Below are 21814 nucleotides of genomic sequence, written 5' to 3' on the forward strand. Positions count from 1 at the left end.
GCGTGTAATTAAGATTATGCACGTCATGCTAATAAGTCAGATAGATGACTAGCACACTTCTCACTTTAAATGGACATAGTAAATCCGATATTATAATAAAAAAAATTACCTAACTAAAAGTGAATTGGAATGCAAAAAATAGGTATTTTATTATACTTCGTACAAGATATATCGACCTTATCGATGAAAATCATACTTTGTGTGAATAGGACTAAAAACAACATTAACTTTGACTATCCGAAAATGTATATGTAACGATAGAAAATCAATAACATTTATCAACATGCACTTTAAATTTCCACACTGTATCGCTATTGTTCCACCGTGGTCGGCTAGAAAAATCATTTTTTTTTAATCTTATGATAAGAACCAAAGGCCAGAACGGCCCCATGGGCGTCGAGCTGACATTTTCTGGAACAGACACCGTGGAATTTTTTCACAAATTGTCATATATCAATAGAATTACTTATCGGGGTGTTTACGGATTGATTTCGAAAATTTATAAGGTTGTTTAAACTCATAGACGGCTGGGCAAAGCAAATAAGAATGAAAAAGCATGTCTTACATTTTAATATTGCCTTTACTGACAATTACAAATTACACATGTAATACATGTACCTACTACATATATAAGTTAATATTACTTGCTGACTAGGCTTTAAAAGTTGATTCTTATATTATATACATTTTATTATTGCAGTATATCGTAATGGCTGATTAATGCAGGTAACATGCTTAAAATCAGCTTTTAAAGCTCACAAATGGCCAATTTTAATTTATCGGATTCAGTATGGTATAAATGAATTTCCTTTTTCATGCAGTTGTCTAATATTTTTCATATATGTACACGCTTATATGCACAAGCCAGGTACCAGAAATTCATTTTTCAAGTAAAAATTACTGTTATTTAGTAATTGAAAATGTAGTGCACTTAACCTTAATCACATGTACAGTTAGTACTAGTTAATATTCTAAACATAGTATGAATGTGAGGACTCCTAGCTTTGCTGAAGCAGGAGGCCATCAAGAACTACTGTGGGGACATATCAGCCAACTTTGAACAGTTCACCTTCCAGACCGACGCCACATACGGAATTCACCTGTGGGGCTGCTCCACTGAGAAGACGACCAATGAGTTCCAGGACCAGGCCTCGCGCCAGGGATACGCCCCTCTACCCGTCCTCCATCTCCAGTGCTACCCAATCAACGAGAAGCTAGCCCTACAGAAGCTCTTCTTGCAGTGCCCCCTGTACGTTGCCAAAAATCGCCACATGTGACCCCATCATGGAAATCGACATTAAGAAGGGGGGAATTCCACACATGAGGTGCGCTCCGGCGGACTGACTGCCACTGCATGGCCGTATTAAATGACAAAGAACAATGTAGTGTGACTTTGCTGGAGAGTTTTGAATTTTCTCTCTATCAATTGTGAATGTTTTAGTAGTGGTTTTGATTAAAGTTAATTGACTGGTATAGATCTGATCTTTAGTAAAAAACTGTTAATGGTTTTATATTATATAAATGTGATTCTTATATATGTGTTTTTTTAACTGGTATGCAATACATTATCTTAGCATTATGTAGCCAAATCTCATTCCATGGATCTATCACCTATTAATTTTGTTTGTGTGAAAATCCGTCCAGTTGTGTTTCACACTGTGATAAAATATATAGGGAGGACTGTAGACTCCCTAAAGCCTAACGATTTATTTAAAGAATGTTGGTTTTCCTTGACAGTGATGCATTAAGTATTTGTTTATACCCTTGTTGATATTTTATATATTTAAAATATTGAAAGTATATATATTTTTTTCTGTATTTTTCATGCGTACCGTACATGTCAAAAGTTTTACAAGCTACTGATTTCAATTAAAATTGAATGTTGTTGAAGAGGCAGATCTGTGTTATTTTTTAATTGGTTCTTCTACCCCTAATTTCGTTTGAAGAGGAAGATTTCCATAATATACATTTCTTATTTCCCAGACACAATGTCCTGTCATTGTGCCACTTAAATGCTATCTTCTTGATACAATCATGTATGAATTTGCCACATGACCAAGTCAATGTATTTCATCTTTTTTCACTTGTTCGAAATTCTTTGTACCAAGCAGTACTGATGATAATCAATTTATTTTTAGAATTACCGGGGGGAGGGGGGTATGTCTGCCAAGATATATAAATGTCCATATTTAAACATAGAATTCTCAGCATATCAAGAATATGTTCAAAATTCATAACGTTAGTAGGACAGCTGCCTTTACTCTCAAACTTTATAGCTAAACAATAATAGTTCAGAAGACGCTGTTATTGATGACCAGAAATTACACTAGGTTCCTTTTATACTTCCGTCAGCACCAAATCTATGTCTGTGCATCTCTTGAGAATGGCTACATGGTATACATTCATGTACAACATACCATCATTGGTTACTCATCTAAACAATCGTAGAGAAGAATCCTGGGTTCTAGCCTACTTGTGGTCATTCTTCCTATTCTATTGCCCTTTCATTGGTAAACCATCTATACAACGGAGAGACTATTCTTTGACAACAATGATTCCATTATGCATTTTTCGTCCCAATGTATCCTTTATCTTCCACAAACAAATTTAGTTCTGGTATTAATCGAAGGACAACTACTGTAAACGAATTAAATTTACATCCATTAGCAGTGGAAGATCGTAGGCAGAAGTTCTGAATTCTAGAGGTTTTGTATGATAAAATTGAAGTATTCAAAGCTAGACTTTTGTGATATTTCTTGTCAGGATAGTATTTAAGAAATGATCGAATTACAAGTTTTTTAAAGGTTTATAGATCTATGCAGTACATCCAACAAAAGCTTCTACTTTGCAGAGATCCTTTTACCTTTGAAAAGGGATCTAAATAAACAGCTTTTAGAGAAAATAAAATCTTGTTGAATGATGTAAATGAAGTTTTTTTATATTAATAATAAACACATGCCAGTTGTATCACAAGACCTTATCTTAATACTCCAAGGTGGTTGCTTGGTGACATTTGAATCCATGGGGAGCGTGAATGAAATGGGTTTTCTAACTTAAACGTTACATCATTAAAGCAACGGTTTTTTTTCTTAATATACCGTTAAAATCTGTCATGTAGAAAAATCTCGTAGGTTTTGAAAAAATTGATTAGTAAGACTCACAAGCAGCCAAAAAGATTATGATATAACTTTATTTTGACATTTTTAGGGGAGAGGGCGAGCTGAATGCCCCCACTCACCCTAAATACCCCTACATATATAAGTATGCATCATTTAAAAGACGTTTATTTCATGATTTTGAATATGTTGGACAAACGAGAGTGTCGAGAACAAACTTGGATAAGTCATGTATGCAAAATTGGCATCTGACAAATGCTTGTAAAATTATAACAAATTACATTGTAATGAATTAGGCAGCATATTATATTTAAGATTGAGATACCGATTTAGTTAATTGTGTTTATTTTTGACTTCGTTGAAATAATTATAACGTATATATATAAATCATCTTGGAATGTTAGTTTTACAATTTTGACTAAAATAAACAATAAATGTTAACTATACAAACTAAAGATAAATATACACGTATCTCCATGATTATACATCAAACGTAGATTTCATAAGTGCAACACCTCCCCTACACATACACAACTTAGCAAAAAATGACCAGAACAAATACGATTAACAATGTCAGATTTTGACATGCCATTTTATATATATATATACGTTCTCGTCAGTAAGTTCATAAAATTAATGTTACAGTAGATCCTGAATTCTCTGTCTGGTAAATTTTAGGTTTACAATATTGATTAAATTAACAAATAAATTTGTATTAGACTAAGATAAATATACACTTATTTATTGGGTTATACAAATCATAAGTGTAACCCCCCCCCCCCTTTACACAGACACAAGACAACCTTAGAGAAAACCAACCAGAACAAACACAATTAACAATGTCAGTGTTTGAAATACAGGAATTCCATACTCCTTAATTGTCAGTGAGTTCATAAATGTAGATCCTGAATTCTCTGTCTAGTAGCTGTTTTAATTTTTTGGTATGGATATTGTCTGAGTGACTGTTGGTATGAGTACAGGGCAGCCTGGAGGTTCTCTGCGATCTGTTGACAGATCCCCAGGATCTCCCAGGAGATGTTTTTGAGGTGTGCAGGTACTAACTGTCCCTGATCATGGTGGGCTAGGACCTGTAGATCATCTAAAGCTATCTGTGCTCTCAGTGTGTTAACGTGTCTGGAGCACAAACACTCTAACATATACAACAGTACCAGGGGTGGGATAATCAAGAAAGGCTCATTGTTTTGTTTACTAGACTGTTGTTCTGGTATTAATTCATCGATATAAAAGATTTCATTGTCAAGTCTGATATCATGTGCTACAGCCTGTCTCATTTTTGTAGACAAGGACTGTCCCCCTACAGCCTCAATATACCTCTCTCTGTCTACGCGACTCCTATACATCAGATATGGCTGTGCTAACTTGACCTTTGTGATATCTATAACTGATAAAGCTACCCTGTATCTGAATGTTTTGTAATAATACATGGCAATGTATAACATATCAGACACAAACCCAAACCTAGCTGCTATTTTCAGCATGTGACAAGCCATTTTCTCTACAATATACAACTGTTTGTTTGAACCTGTGTTAGTGTACAAGTTGTGTAACATAAACGCAGTACGTTGAAGGATGGTGGCTGTAAGTTTCCGTAACATGACATTGTGATACTGTGTCAGGGGTAAACCTATTGACTCTTCCACAGCATGTAGATACTTTCTGCATATCCGTAGGTCTACTGAGCGTATTGACTCATTAATAAATATTTCATTAAAAATATTCGTATCAAGTTCAACCTCAGAGATCAGAGTGTGTTCAACGGTACAGATTGTGAGTCTGGGATTACACAAAACATTAATAATGTAGGAATTGATGGAGGGACTATGTAGAAGTAATGCTATGCCCTTCTCATACAATATATACAGTTGCGTGAATAATGTCCTTTGTGCTTCACCATAGATATTGTTCAGAAACATGTTGTTTTCTGGAATAAAAAAATTAGGACAATTTCCCTCGTATACCCATTTAAGGAGAAGTTTAAAACAGACCCAGAAACCGACCAGGAGATTTTTTGGATGCCAGTGAGGTAGAGCATTTTGTTGAATAGCCCAGAAAACAGCAGTTTTTATGTGATAGGAACACAGTAGTTTATCTCCAACTCTTAATCCATTGTTAATGATTTCCTTTAAGAATAGTTTTAGCAATCCATATGTTAAGAATTGTGTGTGATTCATCGAATACACAAGTTTGTATTCCGCCCGAGAAAAGGAAATTCTCCATTCGTTGTCCGCATGATTTCCCGATTTGTGTCCTATTGCTACAAAGTGACATCCATTTCTAATGATTTCGTTTACAACTTGACGTGGGGGCCATGAGTGGCATCTGTCTTTCCATGAGGAGGCAGACGAAGGCCAGAAATCACTGATAAAGCAATGGGCAGCATCGTATTCTAATTCACCATTATATAATCCACTGCTACATGGTCCGTGTGGTGTAGAATCAGAGAAAATAATACAACACGTGACCTCTCTGTACTTTGAACTTGATATATAGAGCATTCCATTCATCCTAACACACGCTGACATCACTCTACTGTTCGCTCTTTCTAATGGTAACCATAGTAAAGTGAATCCTGGTGGACTCTCAGAACTGTCACAGAGAATCAGTGCGTGTTCTTGTGTGTTGTAAAACTGACACTGAGAGAAGTCCCAGATCACTCGGTGGTTATTTGGCCAACGCATGTAGTCCAGGTCAGATCCACTCAATCTGAATCCTTCTCTACGACTCCCACTTAGCATCACTGTGAACCGTCTATTTAACATCTCGCTGAACATCAACATCTCTGCAATGTCCCGTATATCTCTCCTGGAGGCCACCTGTTGTGGGGTTCCTATCTCGAGACACATTCCCATATACACCGACTCAGATATCTTCTGGGTAGCCATTTTTTTTTTACTGAAAATTGAAGTATTTATGTACGATATTTCGTGTTTGTTTTCATTGCAGTAAAAATACAATTTCAATCCGTACAGGTTTCTGTTCAACAACGTCTAACTTACCTTTACTCTGCCCCGTTATACTAAAAGTCGTCCATTGCTGGGGATTTTTGTGTTTTATTTTTAGCCTTAGAAAATCACCGAGTAGGTTAAACGAGATTTTACACAGGTAGAAATGAAAGTATGTGGAACACTACAACTGTCCTATGTAACATTTAAAGAATACTAATATTTTTTCATCAATATCATATATATTATTTATGCATTAATTTTTAACTGGTATGCAGCACAATGTATCATAGCATTATGTAACCATTCCAAAGATTTATATGTGAAAATCCGTCCAGTTGTGTTTTCACACTGTGATTAAGATTTAATACTCCCCAACACATAACGATTTATTTATAGAATGTTGTACTTCATTGACAGTAATGCATTGAGTATTTGTTTTTATCCTTTTCGATATTTTATACATTTCAAATATTGAAAGTACATGTATATGTATTTTTTTGCCTACGTGTCAAAAGATTTACAAGCTATACTGATTTCAATAAAAATTAAATATTGTTTTAAAATGGTGATTTTTGTTGTTATTAACTTGACCCCCAATACTTTCCTAGAGGTTCAGATTGCCTTACTTTACAAAGCTTATCTTTCACATTATAGTTTTGACTGATTCAATCCATGTTTTTGTCACTCTAGTGTAAAAGGCTTGACTGTAAGATCATTAACTAAAACGGACCCAAGTCAGTTTTAAATTGGCGTTACTTTTGATATATTTCTGAAAATAAAATTTATCTATTTGCATATGTAAAACTACAGTATATAAAAAATAATAATCAAAATTCAATTTAAAGTAGTCCGAGTATCGCACTACGTCATAATACGGATTTTACAATATTGGTTTGACTTTTACAAAGCGTTTTTGATACCCGGTATTGATTTTGCTCTACATCGCAAACAATGGCAATAATAAGCAATTAGAACGGTAATATATGTATTCTATGAGAGACAGAAATGATTAATGTTGAGAAACTCGATTCTGTTAAAGTAAAATGAAAAACGAAGTTTCTGATTAACCAGGATCTCAGGTATGCTTATATCTTCTTTGTTTTGACCCCCTCCCCCCCTTCTTTTTCTTTTACTTAAACCGGTTTAAATTAAGAGACAGAAGCTATTTCGAATTTAATCAATCGTCAATTAATTGATGTTTAAATGATATCTAACATTGTTGACAGATCTAGGCAGAAAACAGTAGCAAAATGCGATTTTTCCGGATTTTTTCGTCAGGGCCTACTTGGTTTAGAGCTTATAGCGTGAAAAGTAATCCGTCAAAATATAATTTATTTTACCAAATCTTTTTTTCTAAGATGTCAATCTACAGAATAAACACCATGAATTTAAGTTTGAGTCCATAAAATAGTAAAAAAAAAAAATACAAAACGCGATACTAGCATTGCATTTTTTGTATTCTATTTTGATACATCAAGTCCATAAAGCGTACTCACATACAAAAATTTGCGCAAAATTATTGATGAGATATGGCTTAAATAAATATTAATACTCTATGTTGTATGTTCAGTTCTAATTTTCCCAAAATTGGTAATTATTTTTACGAAAAACGGACGTCTGGCAAATTTCATAATTGTCAATAATTTGTGCAAGGGGGTACACCCGTCTGAGAGGTGATAACAAACAAACTAGCATGTAAACATACATATTTTCTTTTGTATCTGTATTGCTAGAATGTATATTTATCATTTCAAGCTAACCTTTTAATGATTGAGCCCATTTAGTGCCGAGTATAGGACTACCTTAACTTAAAGAGGTTCGATCCTCTGATTTTGGGTAACCATTTTGTGTTACCTTTAGTCTGGAAATTCTGTGTCATATATGAATTCTACTTGTAAATTCCTTTTTTACAATGCCAAATAAACTCTATTGAATAAAATAGTGAAGAAAAAATTCCATATTTAGAGAGTGTAGTAAGGGACTATATTTTGTGGCGGAAGGTTTTTAAGAAGAAAATGAACATTTTTCATAACTCAGTTGTTTTAGAGTACCGTAATTTTAGCTTTCTTATTTTCAGATAGTTTATGCATTGGGGTATCTTCGTATTGTTTCAAAGAACATATTTCAACAATATTTTAATATTTCTATCGACATATATTGGCATGTTTAAGTGATATTTCATAAAAGTAAAGAAAAATTCAACTCCAATTTCCCCCTAAAATTATCTTATTTCATGCCATATCTCAAAATTTACATCATAGACCCATACTTTTGGTTTTATTTTCTGAATATTTAAGTTTCTTTTGACAAGTCTGTCATAGTTTGAGAAAAAGTTTGAGACTTTTAAATTATTTAATTGCATGTTGAATCGTTTATGAATAAAAATAGTATTTTTTCAGTGCAAAAAGGTCAAAATATCAATAAGGTGAAAAAATGCAAACTTTTTCATTACGACAATTTTAATTTTATTAATTCTAAATAATGTAAATTTGTATTTGATACCATGGTTCATTTCGATAAAAAATTATAGAGGGAAAAGCGATTTATGTGCAATTTGCATTCTCAGTGCAGAAAGGTCATATTAAATACACCGTAGCACCGAAAGGAGCATATAGACCCCAAAATTTTGTTTTGAATTTTGGTTTAGATATGTGTGTAGATATTTAAAAAATACTTTAGAAAAAAACTTAAGACTTTTAATCGCAGGATCCAACGTCCTTAATGAAAACATGACAGTATTTCTGGTTTTGAAAGTCAACCTCTGTATGTGCGTAGATACCTTTTGGGTGGAAATCATTTTTCAACAATTTAGCGTGGATTTGGAAGGCGTACTCCTCACTTCACAATGTGCCATTTAGGGATATTCTTTTAATTATCTGAAGCTGCTTTCTGTCAAAAAGTCTTTATAGAATATATAGCAGGATATATTTCAATTGTGTAAAGAGGTATAGCGCCTTTTCCCATTATTTCGCCTACACCTGTGTTTGAACGGAAATTACCTGTTACTAAATATAGCTTCAGGTAACAAGCTGTCGCAATAAGATTTTCGAAACATGGATAAACATATTTTGTTACGAAAAAAACTGCTGTGGTTTTCAGACAATAAGAAACGCCTGTGAGAACAATGTAATGGGTGACCAGTTGAGTGACCACTATCTTTCTGCCGCGGACGACCTGTACCACCTGAGGATTCCCAGGATCTGGTGTAAGATGACCGGCACCACGGCACCACCCTACACCTACAACGCCGCCCAGTGGCTCCGCGACCTGGAGGACCGCTGGAAACACTTTGAGAAAATCCTCAGCATGGTAAAAAAACTCCTCTTTTATTTATATTAAAACACTGTTCTAGCAAAGTGCTAGGGATGACCAATACAATTCATCAAGACTGTAAGTATTTCAAAAATCATTTTGTGCCATGCTAGAGGATTGAAACTGACTATAATTAGGGATGAAATCATTATAAGAGTACGGGTATATGCAGTTCTTTTAGTTTACACAGCAGTTAGTATATCACCTTCGCCTGTGTTAACATTTACTGGTATTTTATTGGCTAATGTTATTTTACTTTTAATGCGTGAGCAGGGGTTGGAAAAATTGGAACCATGTACATAAACAGTTAAAGTTATTAGCATCAATGACTGCAATTCAAGATTTATTTCTATTTAACATTATTTTGATTTCAATGTTTATAGGGTAGAAAGGCAATGCCAGCCTACTGGCTAGGATCGTTTTTCAATCCTAGAGGACTCCTAGCTTTGCTGAAGCAGGAGGCTATCAAGAACTACTGTGGGGACAGGTCAGGCAACTTTGAACAGTTCACCTTCCAGACTGACACCACATTCAGAGACTTTGGACATGTAAGTACATTTGATCTGTATGAGAGCACAACTAGTGCTCTAGGAAATGAATGGACAATTTGCATACTAAGGTCGTTTCATAACAGTAGCTGCTTTAATAAAAGGGATTCATAAAGTACTGGTTTGTCTGACTATGATATTCAAGGAAAATTTTATTTATGTACTGGTATATAGATCAATAAAAATAGCCACTTAAATGTTCTTGTTTAATAGCTCCTCCAACCTCCACCAGAGGGTGTCTACATCCACGGAATCCACCTATGGGGCTGCTCCATCGAGAAGACGACCAATGAGTTCCAGGACCAGGCCTCGCGCCAGGGATACGCCCCTCTCCCTGTCCTCCATCTCCAGTGCTACCCAGTCAACGAGAAGCCAGCCCTACAGGAGCCCTCCTTCCAATGTCCCTTGTATGCATCCAGAATTGCCCCACGTGACCCCATCATGGAAATCGACATCAAGAAGGAGGGAATTCCGCCCATGAGGTGGGCTCTGCGCGGACTGACTGCCACTATATGGCCGTATTAAACGACAAAGAACAATGTAGTGTGGCTTTGCTGGAGAGTTTTGAATTTTCTCTCTATAAATTGTGACTGTTTTAGTAGTGGTTTTGATTAAAGTTAATTGACTGGTATAGATCTGATTTTCCAAGATCTTTAGTAAAAAACTGTTGATGGTTTTATATTATTTAAATGTGATTCTTATATATGTTTTTTTTAACTGGTATGCAATACATTATCATAGCATTATGTAGCCAAATCCCATTCCATGGTTTTATCGCCTATTAATTTTGTTTGTGTGAAAATCCGTCCAGTTGTGTTTCACACTGTGATAAAATATATAGGGAGGACTGTAGACTCCCTAAAGCCTAGCGATTTATTTATAGAACGTTGGTTTTCCTTGACAGTGATGCATTAAGTATTTGTTTATACCCTTGTTGATATTTTATATATTTAAAATATTAAAAGTATGTATATTTTTTCTGTATTTTTCATGCCTATGTGTCAAAAGTTTTACAAGCTACTGATTTCAATTAAAATTGAATGTTGTTGAAGAGGCAGATCTGTGTTATTTTCTAATTGGTTCTTCTACCCATGTTATCATTTTAAGTGGTAGATTTCAATAATATACAATTCTTATTCCCCAGACACAATGTCTTGTCATTGTGCCACTCAATTGCTACCTTCTTTATACATGTATACATTTGCCTCTTGACCAAGTCAATGTCTTTCGTCTTTTTTCACATGTTCGAAATGCTTGGTACCAAGCAGAACTGATGATAATCAATTTATTTTTAGAATCATGTTTGCAAAAATATATTAATGTCTATATATTATAACAAAGAATTCTCAGCATATCAAGAATACGTTCAAAATTCATAACATTAGTAAGACAGTTGCCTTTACTCTCAAACTTTATAGCTAAACAATACTTGTTCAGAAGACGCTGTTATTGATGACCAGAAATTACACTAGGTTCCCTTTATACTTCAGTCAGCACCAAATCCATGTCTGTGCATCTTTGAGAATGGCAACATGGCACTAGTATACAGTCATAAACAACATACCAGCATTGGTAACCCATCTAAACAATCGGAGAGAAGAATCCTGGGTTTGAGCCTAAGTGTGGCCATTCTTCCTATTCTATTACACTTTTATTGGTAACCCATCTATAGAGCGGAGAGACTATTCTTTGATAACAATGATTCCATTATGCATTGTTCGTCCCAATGTAACCTTCATCTTCCACATATGATTTTAGTTCTGGTATTAATTGAAGGACAACTAATGTACACGAATTATATTTACATCCATTGACAGTGGAAGATCGTAGGCAGAAGTTCTGGATCCTAGAGATTTTGTATGGTAAAAAGGCTAGCAGGTAAAAATGAAGTCTTCAAAGCTAGACTTTTGTGATATTTATTGTCGTGATTATATTTAAAAATTGATCGAATAACAATCAATCGATCGAAAACCCAACAAAAGCTTCTACTTTGCAGAGATCCTTATACCTTTGAAAATGGATCTAAATAAACAGCTTCTAACAAAATAAAGTCTTGTTGAATGATGTAAATACAGTTTAAAAAAAAAATTAAACATGCCAGTTTTATCACAAGACCATAATCTGAAAACTCCAAGGTGGTTGCTTGGTCACATTTGAACCATTGGAGAGCATGAATGAAATGGGTTTTCTAACTTAAACATGATTACAGCAAAGGGTTTTCTTCTTTCTTCTAAAAATCTATCTTATGTAGAAACATTTCATAGGTTTTGAAAGAATTGATTAGTAATAAGACTCACAACCTGCGAAAAAGAGTTTAATTTACGTCTATTTAAACATTTCTAGGGGAGGGGGCACGCTGAATGCCCCCACCCAACCTATATAGCCCCACTTATATAAGTGTGCATCATTTAAAAAACGTTTATTTCATGATCTTAAATATGTTGGATAAATGGGAGGGTCGAGAACAAACTAGAAAAAGGCATGTATGCAAAATCGGCATCTGACCAATGCTTGTAAAATTACAACAAATTACATTGTAATGAATTAGGCAGCATATTACAAGTGTATATTTAAAATTGAGACACTAATTTAGTAAACTGTTTATTTCTAACTACGTTGAAATAATTATAACTTACATATATAAATCATCTTTTGTAAAAATCGGGATGTTAGTTTTACAATTTTGACTAATATAACCAATAAAAGATAAATATACACGTATCTACATGGTTATAAGTTGATTTCATAAGTGCAACATCTCCCCTACACATACACAACTTTACAAATTAAGACCAGAACAAATACGATTAACAATGTCAGATTTTGACATGCATTTTTTTTCATAATTGCTTGTCAGTAAGTTCATAAATGTCTCTGTCTGGTAGCAGTTTGTATTTTATGGAATGAATTCTGTCTTAGTGACTGTTGGTATAAGAACAAAGCACCCTGAAGGTCCCCTGTGATCTGTTGACAGATCCCTAGGATCTCCCAGGAGACGTCTCTGCATAATACAGGTATTAACTGTCCCTGATCATGGTGAACTAGGATCTGTAGATCATCTAAAGCTCTCTGTGCTCTCATTGTGTCGACATGTCTAGAGCACAAAAACTCTAGCATATACAACACTACGAGGGGTGGAATAGACAAGAAAGGCCAATTGTGTTTACTAGAATGTTGTTCTGGCATTATTTCATTGATATAAAAGATATCATTGTTAAATGTGATATCCTGTGCTACAGCCTGTCTCATCTTTGTAGACAAGGACTGTCCCCCTACAGCCTCGGTATACCTCTCTCTGTCTACATGTCTATCATACATCATATATGGCTGTGCTAGCCTGACCTTTGTGATATCTATAACTGACAAAGCTTCCTTGTATCTGAATGTTTTGTAATAATACACGGCAATGTATAACATATCAGACACACACCCAAACCTAGCAGCTATTTTCAGCATGTGACAAGCCATTTTATCTACAATATACAACTGTTTGTTTAAACCTGTGTTAGTGTACAAGTTGTGTAATATAAACGCAATACATTGAAGGACGGTGGCTGTAAGTTTCTGTAACATGACAATGTGATACTGTGTCAGGGGTAAACCTATTGACTGTTCCACAACATGTAGGTAATTTCTGCATATCCGTAGGTCTACTGGGCCTGTTGCATCATTACTAAAGATTTCATTAAAAATATCCGTATCACGTTCAACCTCAGAGATCAGAGAGTGTTCAACGGTACAAATAGTGAGTTTGGGATTACACAAAACATTAATGATGTAGGAACTGATGGAGGGACTGTGTAGAAGCAATGCTATACCCTTCTCATACAATCTATAAAGCTGCTTAAGGAAGGAGTCTTTTATGGTTTTCGACTTGTCAAACGTAAAATTGATTAATTGTTCATTTAATCAAGATGAAAGGAAATTATAATAGAGTATTTTTCTTTCTTTTTTTATTATCGAACAACTTGGCATAGAAAAAGTAATCAAAGTTTAGAATCTAACAAGGACTATATTTTTGGCGTAATATTGGCGTAGGAAAATATCATATATTGCGCAATTCAGAATTGCTGCAGATTAATGAGTCCGGTTTAGCATTTTAAAAATAATAACATTAATGTTGGATTTTTTCACTAATGTAAACTAATGATATGATTCTTGGGTTTCAGAATATGTGTTTAAGATATGATTTGCCTATCAAACTACATTTTTATAGGCTTTTTAAAATGCCCTTCTATACACTGATTTTTGTGAAAAAATCACTAAAATAAGTTTTTCTCTCTTATTAAATGGTCAATATATTAGCTTTTCTGTCAATTTATATCTTTTAATAAAGTCTTTATTATACATAAAAATAATAAATATTTTATTATTGGAAGCATGAAAAAATAATAAAAATTCCATTAAAATTTAAGAAAATTAGAGGAAATGCGGGCTAAGCAATATCAGTTTTAGTATAAATAGTTATTCCAATTTAGTAGAATAAGCTGATAGACATTCCAATATTCTATCATTTCATTGAAGAATAGAATCTTCATATCTTAAATGAATGACTACAGAACTACAAAGAGCTACACTTGTTTTCATCATCCTTTACGTTGAGGAAAAAGGTAGTGACCTTGACCTGCTCTTAGGCGAAAACAAAAAGGTCAAATTTGATAAAACTGATAGAATCATTTTGTAATATGATCCGTTTGACTCTGTCAAAATTTCATGAATTTCTTATTATAAGAAGTATGTTTGATAACGAGAAGACTCCTTCCTTAAATAATGTCCTTTGTGCATCACCATATGTATTGTTCAGAAACATGTTGTTTTCTGGAATAAAAAAATTAGGACAATTTCCCTCGTACACCCATTTAAGGAGAAGTTTAAAGCAGACCCAGAAACCGAGCAGGAGATTGTTTGGATGCCAGTGAGGTAGAGCATTTTGTTGAATAGCCCAGAAAACAGCAGTGTTTATGTGATAGGAACACAGTAGTTTATCTCCATCTCTTAATCCATTGTTAATGATTTCCTTTAAGAATAGTTTTAGCAATCCATATGTTAAGAATTGTGTGTGATTCATTGAATACACAAGTTTGTATTCCGCCCGAGAAAAGGAAATTCTCCATTCGTTGTCCGTATGATTTCCCGATTTGTGTCCTATAGCTACAAAGTGACACCCATTTCTAATTATATCGTCTACAACATGAGGTGGGGGCCATGCGTGACACCTATCTATCCATGAGGAGGCAGACGGAGGCCAGAAATCACTGACAAAGCAATGGGCAGCATCGTATTCTAATTAACCATTATATAATCCACTACTACATGGTCCGTGTGGTGTAGAATCAGAGAGAATCATAGAACATGTCACCTCTCTGTACTTTGAACTTGATATATAAAGCATTCCATGCATCCTTACACACGCTGATATCACTCCATGACTAGCTCTTTCTAATGGTAGCCATAGTAAAGTGAATCCTGGTGGACTCTCAGAACTGTCACAGAGAATCATTGCATGTTCTTGTGTGCTGTAAAACTGTACCTGAGAGAAGTCCCAGATCACTCGGTGGTTATTTTGCCAACACATGTAGTCCACGTCTGATCCACTCAATCTGAACCCCTCTCTGCCACTCCCACTGAGCATTACTGTGAACGGTCTATTTAACATTTCGTTGTTTCTCAACATCTCTGCAATGTCCCGTATATCTCTCCTGGAGGCCACTTGTTGTGGGGTCCCCATCTCAAGACACATTCCCATATACACCGACTCAGATATCTTCTGAATAGCCATTTTACTGAAAATTGAAGTATTTTAGTACGATATTTCGTGTTTGTTTTCATTGCAGTAAAATACAATTTAAATCCGTACAGGTATCTGTTTAACAACAATGTCTACTTACCTTTTTTCTGTCCCGTTATAGTCGTCCATTGCTGGGGATTTTTGTGTTTTATTTTTAGCCTTAGAAAATCCCCGAATAGATTGAATGAGCTTTTGCACAGGTAGAAATAAAAGTATGTGGAACACTAGGACTGTCCTATGTAACATTTATTTAATACTAATATTTCTTCATCAATATCATATAATTTTATATTTATTATTTATGCATTGATTTTTTACTGGTATGCAAAACATTGTATCATAGCATTATGTAGCCATTCAAAAAATCCGTCCAGTTGTGTTTTCACTCTTTTATTTAAAGGATTTAGATACTCCCCAACACATAACGATTTATTTATAGAATGTTGGCCTTCACTGACAGCAATGCATTAAGTATTTGTTTACACCCTTGTTGATATTTTTTATATTTCAAATATTTAAAGTACATGTATATGTATTTTTCTGCCTACGTGTCATAAGATTTACAAGCTATGCTGATTTCAATAAAAAATTAAATGTTGTTGAAGTGGTGATTTTTGTCGTTATTAACTTGACCCGCAATACTGTCCTAGAGGTTCAGATTGCCTTACTATACAAAGCTTATCTTTCACATTAGTTTTGACTGATTCAATTTATCTTTTATTCACTTTAGTGTAAAACGCCTGACTGTTAGATCATTAACTGAAACGGATCCAAGTCAGTTTTAAATTGGCGTTACTTTTGATATATAATAATGAAAATAAACTTATCTACTTGCATAAATTATGTAAAACAACTTCAACATTATTCTACAGTATTTAAAAAAAAATTAATCAAAATCCAAACTTAACTACATGAAAACATGACAGTATTTCTGGTTTTGAAAGACAACTTCTGTATGTGCGTATAAGTTTTTGGTGGAAATCAATTTTCAACAATTTAGCGTGTATTCGGAAGGCGTACTTCTTACTATACAATGTGCATGCCATGGTATGTTCTTTTAATTACCGGTATCTGAATTGAAGCTGCTTTCTGTCAAAAAGTCTTTATAGAATACAACATAGCAGAATATATTTCAATTGTGTAAAATTTCTTATTTACACGAGTACATTGTAACAATAAAATGACTAGCACTTTTTTGGGGGGGGGGTTAAATTTCATAGTTCAAACTGTGCTAAAAAAGTGAGATGTTAAAATCTACGCGGATATTCATTCCTCACGTTTAAGTTCAGACGCGACATATCTTCAAAATATATCATATTTTTTCCCATCTCCACAATTTGAAGATTTCCACTAAGTAATCACATAATTATGTTTTCATGTTATATGATACTTTTTAAATTAAAATACAAAGTGTTCAATTGAAAATATATAATATGACTATTAATAAGCATTAAAATGCATTTTGCATGCTATTTTATGGAAAATTCTAAATATTCTAGCTCCGAAAAAAGCCTGGTAATGTACCCTGAAGTTTTGGGAAGTAACAAGTTTAAATGTTAATTAATAAGGGATAATAAATAAAGGAAAATTATATAAAATTGAGGAACGTCTCCTGTGTCCTTAATAAGGAATTTACAGTTACTGTATTACATGTACAATGTGCTTTTTCAATGGCACGAATTGCTCTGACACTCAAAAGAAGTTGTGCTCATACACCCACATAAAAGCTCTCAAACATTGCTTATACATGTAACAAAGTTGCCTCCATTTCCTCACATCAGACGAATTTCCCCATGTAAATACCATAAAAAATCAAACAACATTTTTCCAAAAACTAATTTTACTAACCAAAAAAAACTTTCTACAAAAACTTGATTTCATACAAAATTGTCCCTGAATCTATTATGCATAATACTGATTGAAAAAAGGGTTGAAAAGTCGTTCAAAATCATAAATAATACACAATAACAACCGAAATGTATGTTTCTCCACTATTTCACCAACGATTCTTCTGCCGACCTTTGCCCTTTTTTGCGTTCTTGCTCTTCCACTTGGGTGGAACTTTGGTGGAGTCTGCAGCATTGGGTCCTTTGTTCTCCACTCCTCCACTTGTTGGGACGGATTGCACACTGGAGTCTGCTTTGGCACCTTCAGCTTTCTCCACTTGATCCATTTGACATCTACCTTTTTCGATTTCAGACAACACTTTCTGGGCTTGCTCTGGGTTTTTTCGTTTTTCTGAGCTGTCCGATCTCTGAGCTACAGACTGATGTTTCTGATTACTTTCATTTGATTTGATATCTTCTATTGTACTTGTACTTTTGTTATTGACACGATCATATTTCTTACCATTCCCAATTTCTTGAAGAGAATCACCAGAGCAGACTTCGCCTTCCATTTCTTTGTTAATCTTTTCTGTCTTTGTTTCCAAAGACTTGGACTTATCCTGTGTCTGTTTTAAACTAGACTGACTGCCTGTCTTGCTCTTGCAGGCTTTGGGGATTCTGGAGTGTGTAACACTTCCCGCTTTCCCATGATCCACTTTGGTATTACTGTTCCATGGAGGTTTTACAGCATGCTTCAGCTTCACTTCCGATTTCGACAATGTTTTGGACAACTTAAGCTTGGTAAATTGTGCTTCGTTTTCAAGACTCTTGGAAACAGAAGACTTTGCAGAGTTACAGCGTGTCTTTGTAGTACTGGTCACAGATCCCCGAGAAATATTTCCATCATGTGTACCTCTGATCAACCTTGCTCCATCACTCTGACTCAGACAATAGTTATGTTGATCTTCTGCTCTATTCATACCCACGTCCTCCAAATCAGATCATCCTTGGAGAGACACGACTCATCCTGATCTGTACACTCTTCCTCTAATACCTCACCAGACTGTCCCACACATACATCATTCTCCTCCTCTGTGTGAAGCTTACAATGAAACTCCACATTCTCAGCTACAGACAAATCACACACATTCACCACCTCAGAAGCTGACCTACACATGACCTGGGTGGCATCCTCCCTCATTAACGCCCCGTTCTCTGGAAGCCATTCTGTGTGGGTGCTGGATGACACCACTCCACACTGTACACCATCTTTCTGCTGGCCAGGTTTGAGCTTGGTGATGGAAGTAACGTTTGGAAGCACCTGTTGTAACATGGACAGGTACTCCTCTGGACTACATCTCCCTTCCTCTGCTGAACTAAGGTCTTGCTTCACACACAAGTTCAACTTCTCCATCTCCTCCACACAGAGATCGTGACAAGGCGAGCTATTGGAAGATATGAAGGCACTGTCTGATGTCTGGATACTTGTGGATGAACCTGGATTCTCACCACAGGTCTCCTTTTTGTTCTCTTGCTCTGGGCTTGGTTCTTTTTTCTTGCCTTCATCGAGTTTTGATTCGTCAGCTTTGAATTCCTCTAGACCAGATCCAACCGGATGGTGAACCTTCATAGTCAGTCCGGACAACAAATCAGCCACTTCTCTCTCCAGCTTGGCTTTGTTTTGAATCAGATGTATTACAATTTTTTATTATTCTATGTTTGACCTACTTCACTGACCTACTTTTAGGTGAGGGAAGAGCGATCCCCAACCCCTGAGCCAGAGCCTGACTATGTAGAGTCAGACCTGCCCGGCCTACAGGACACGGTGAACAGCCTCCAGAAACAGTTCGACCAATCGGTGGTGGAGAAACACTCCCTGGAGATGGAGCTACAGTCCATGAATGAACGACTCAAAGCCGCCACAGAAATGGTCGACAGGTAACAATTTTTAAGATCTCTGTCAATATTAAAAGATAAACAGAATTTTTTTTCATTTTCTATGAAAATAGGAAGAGGATGAAAGCTGTTAATTCATCTTGAAATCACTTCAAATAATTCTAAAACTTTAATATTGGGGATTTGTATTGTAATCAATTTAACAAAAATTTGAATGGATTGTAGTAAATGTGATGTAGTATATTTTACACTGTTTTAATAATTTGTTCATTTCTGAGAGAGCCTTTTTCTTTTTTCCAGTCTAAAGCCCCAGGAGGCGCCGTGGATGAAGCATGTGAAGGAGAATGACTGTAACGAGATGTTGGTGGCCAACTGTGTGACCGTCTAAGCCTTCCTGGCATACTGCGGACCCGCCAGTATCGACGTCAGGTACGCTACATACTGTAGATTCATATTTATCCGCGTTAAATCGCATGAAATACATCTTGCGGATTTTATTTATTCTTTGGACACATAATATTATAAACTAAAGAGAACTATGATAAAAAACTTGGTGTTTACAATTTTATTATCTCGCGATTTGATGCAAAACTGTTGAATTGCGGGATTAAGTACTTGCATAAAATAAGGAATTTTTAGTACTTGTCTTGTTCTAAACGCCTCCTCAATTTACTTCTAATTGTAATGCTACTTCCTAAAGAGTCTTTCTGAATTTTTAAGGAATATGAGAAAAAGATTATCAAATTATGAAATTTTCAGTAAAGTCATACAGCAGGTAAAATTTAATTCTTTAAAATGACTGCTGCCACCACTGAAATTTTGAAAATTGTCAAAAATGTAAATTGTGGTAAATTTTTACATTTAACAGGAAGAGAATGGGCGAGTTCTTCATGCAGGTGTGTGAGTTCCATGGCCTGCCCATGCCCAGGAACAAACTGTTCAGGAACATGGAGCTGATCACCTTCCAGTACAAACCTGTAAGTTACCGTAGCAACTGTCAATTTCTTTAAAAAATTGGATTTTTCGACTAGTTGTGTAATTTGACTATAATTCCTTGTCTCTGTCTTTATGCATTTCTCTCTTTCCATTTCTCTCTCTCTCTCTCTCTCTCTCTCTCTCTCTCTCTCTCTCGCTCCGGAACTTCTTTGGAAACACCGGACTCGTGGAGGTCAAGTACTCTGTAAGTACAAAAGGGGGTCTAGATCCAGAAAAGTTACCGTAAACTGAATTCACTGTAAGACATGTAAGTGTAGCAAGTTCTAAAAGTTTGTACTGCTAAGTGTTTCTGTGGCAAAAAGGATGAATTTATTGATCAGCCTATATTCCTGATATTCAAAATGCTTTATTGATTAAAAAGTCACAATACTAGTTGAAAGTTTAGGTTCAGGATGTGTAACTCTTAAGACCTACATGTATATTTAACATATGTACATGTAATAGATTCAATCTCAGTTTGGGGGGTCATTATCTGTTGTTACTCCGTGTTTGTAGGAGATTCGGTCTCAGTTTGAGAACTGTCTAGCGGAGGGCTGCCCCCTTCTGGTGACCGACTGCGACACCAAACAGCTGGCCAAGGACAAGCGGTTCCGTGACGCCATCCAGAGCTGTAAACAGTTTATCAACGGCAAACTCAAGTTCAAGATCACTGTAAGTCTATCAAACAAGTATTAGTTTATTCACAACATGTACATAATTATGGAGGAAATCTGCTCATCCATGTTAAACTATAAAATGCGTTTTAATTATGTTAGGGTTTTTTGTCATTATCCTTATCGAACATGAAAAAATCCTACCTTTAAGTCAAAGTTTTTAATTTTAAAAATATAATGGACTCCGAAAAAAAAAAGATTAAAAAAAAAGAATATGGAGTAATTATTGGCCAAAGTAAAATATTAACGAGAATGATTGAATTTTTCCATTATTTATTCTGTTTTAGGTGGAAGATCATAAAGTGGAGTGTAATCCACGTTTCCGCCTGTTCCTGCACATAACGGTGGAGCCACACATTGTACCACCACATCTCGCGGCGTACACCTCGGTCATTTTCTTCCAGCGATCCCGCGCGGACATCGAGGAAACTCTGCTGGACAGATTCATCTTCCAGGAAAAATCCAAACTGGAGGAAGAAAGGGTGTCCATGTTTCAGGTAAACTGGATGGGATTTCATTCAAAAAAAAAGAACTGGAGGGAAAATCTATTTGGAAAATCATTTGTTTATCAGATTTAGAAACTTTTAAAACTTTTAATAAGTAACTTACTAGATTTATACTGTAGAGACAGGGAGGGAGAAAGAAATATCCTTTTAAATTTTATTGGTTGTGATTGAAATGATTTTTAAAGTGAAATTCATATATTCCATTTG

General features: G+C 35.1%; 3 protein-coding genes, 1 long non-coding RNA gene and 2 pseudogenes across 4 annotated transcripts; 4 read left to right on the top strand and 2 right to left on the bottom strand.

Annotated features, from left to right (window-relative positions):
* The first annotated feature begins 855 nt into the window (after positions 1-855).
* Positions 856-1850, top strand: LOC128185164 (uncharacterized; annotated as a pseudogene).
* Positions 1851-3707: 1857 nt separating this feature from the next.
* LOC128183575 (uncharacterized) lies at positions 3708-6267 on the bottom strand. The gene has a single exon (XM_052852650.1). The coding sequence runs from the start codon at positions 6017-6019 to the stop codon at positions 4007-4009; it is 2013 nt and encodes a 670-aa protein (XP_052708610.1). The 5' UTR covers positions 6020-6267; the 3' UTR covers positions 3708-4006.
* A 2920-nt stretch (positions 6268-9187) lies between these two features.
* On the top strand, positions 9188-10999 carry LOC128183579 (dynein axonemal heavy chain 8-like). The gene is made up of 3 exons (XM_052852653.1): positions 9188-9391; positions 9778-9942; positions 10156-10999. Exons 1-3 carry the CDS (start codon positions 9212-9214, stop codon positions 10465-10467), a joined length of 657 nt encoding a protein of 218 aa, XP_052708613.1. The 5' UTR covers positions 9188-9211; the 3' UTR covers positions 10468-10999.
* Positions 11000-12804: 1805 nt separating this feature from the next.
* LOC128185165 (uncharacterized) lies at positions 12805-15895 on the bottom strand (annotated as a pseudogene).
* Positions 15896-19307: 3412 nt separating this feature from the next.
* Positions 19308-20429, top strand: LOC128183580 (uncharacterized). Its single transcript, XR_008243628.1, has 3 exons — positions 19308-19494; positions 19753-19881; positions 20321-20429. It is a non-coding gene; the product is annotated as an uncharacterized LOC128183580 (long non-coding RNA).
* A 411-nt stretch (positions 20430-20840) lies between these two features.
* On the top strand, positions 20841-21774 carry LOC128185166 (uncharacterized). Its single transcript, XM_052854832.1, has 5 exons — positions 20841-20844; positions 20893-20903; positions 20944-21099; positions 21389-21598; positions 21727-21774. The coding sequence occupies exons 1-5, from the start codon at positions 20841-20843 to the stop codon at positions 21772-21774; spliced, it is 429 nt and encodes a 142-aa protein (XP_052710792.1).
* Positions 21775-21814: the final 40 nt, after the last annotated feature.

This window comes from Crassostrea angulata, chromosome 5 (assembly GCF_025612915.1).
Source record: "Crassostrea angulata isolate pt1a10 chromosome 5, ASM2561291v2, whole genome shotgun sequence".
Lineage (NCBI taxonomy): Eukaryota > Metazoa > Mollusca > Bivalvia > Ostreida > Ostreidae > Magallana > Magallana angulata.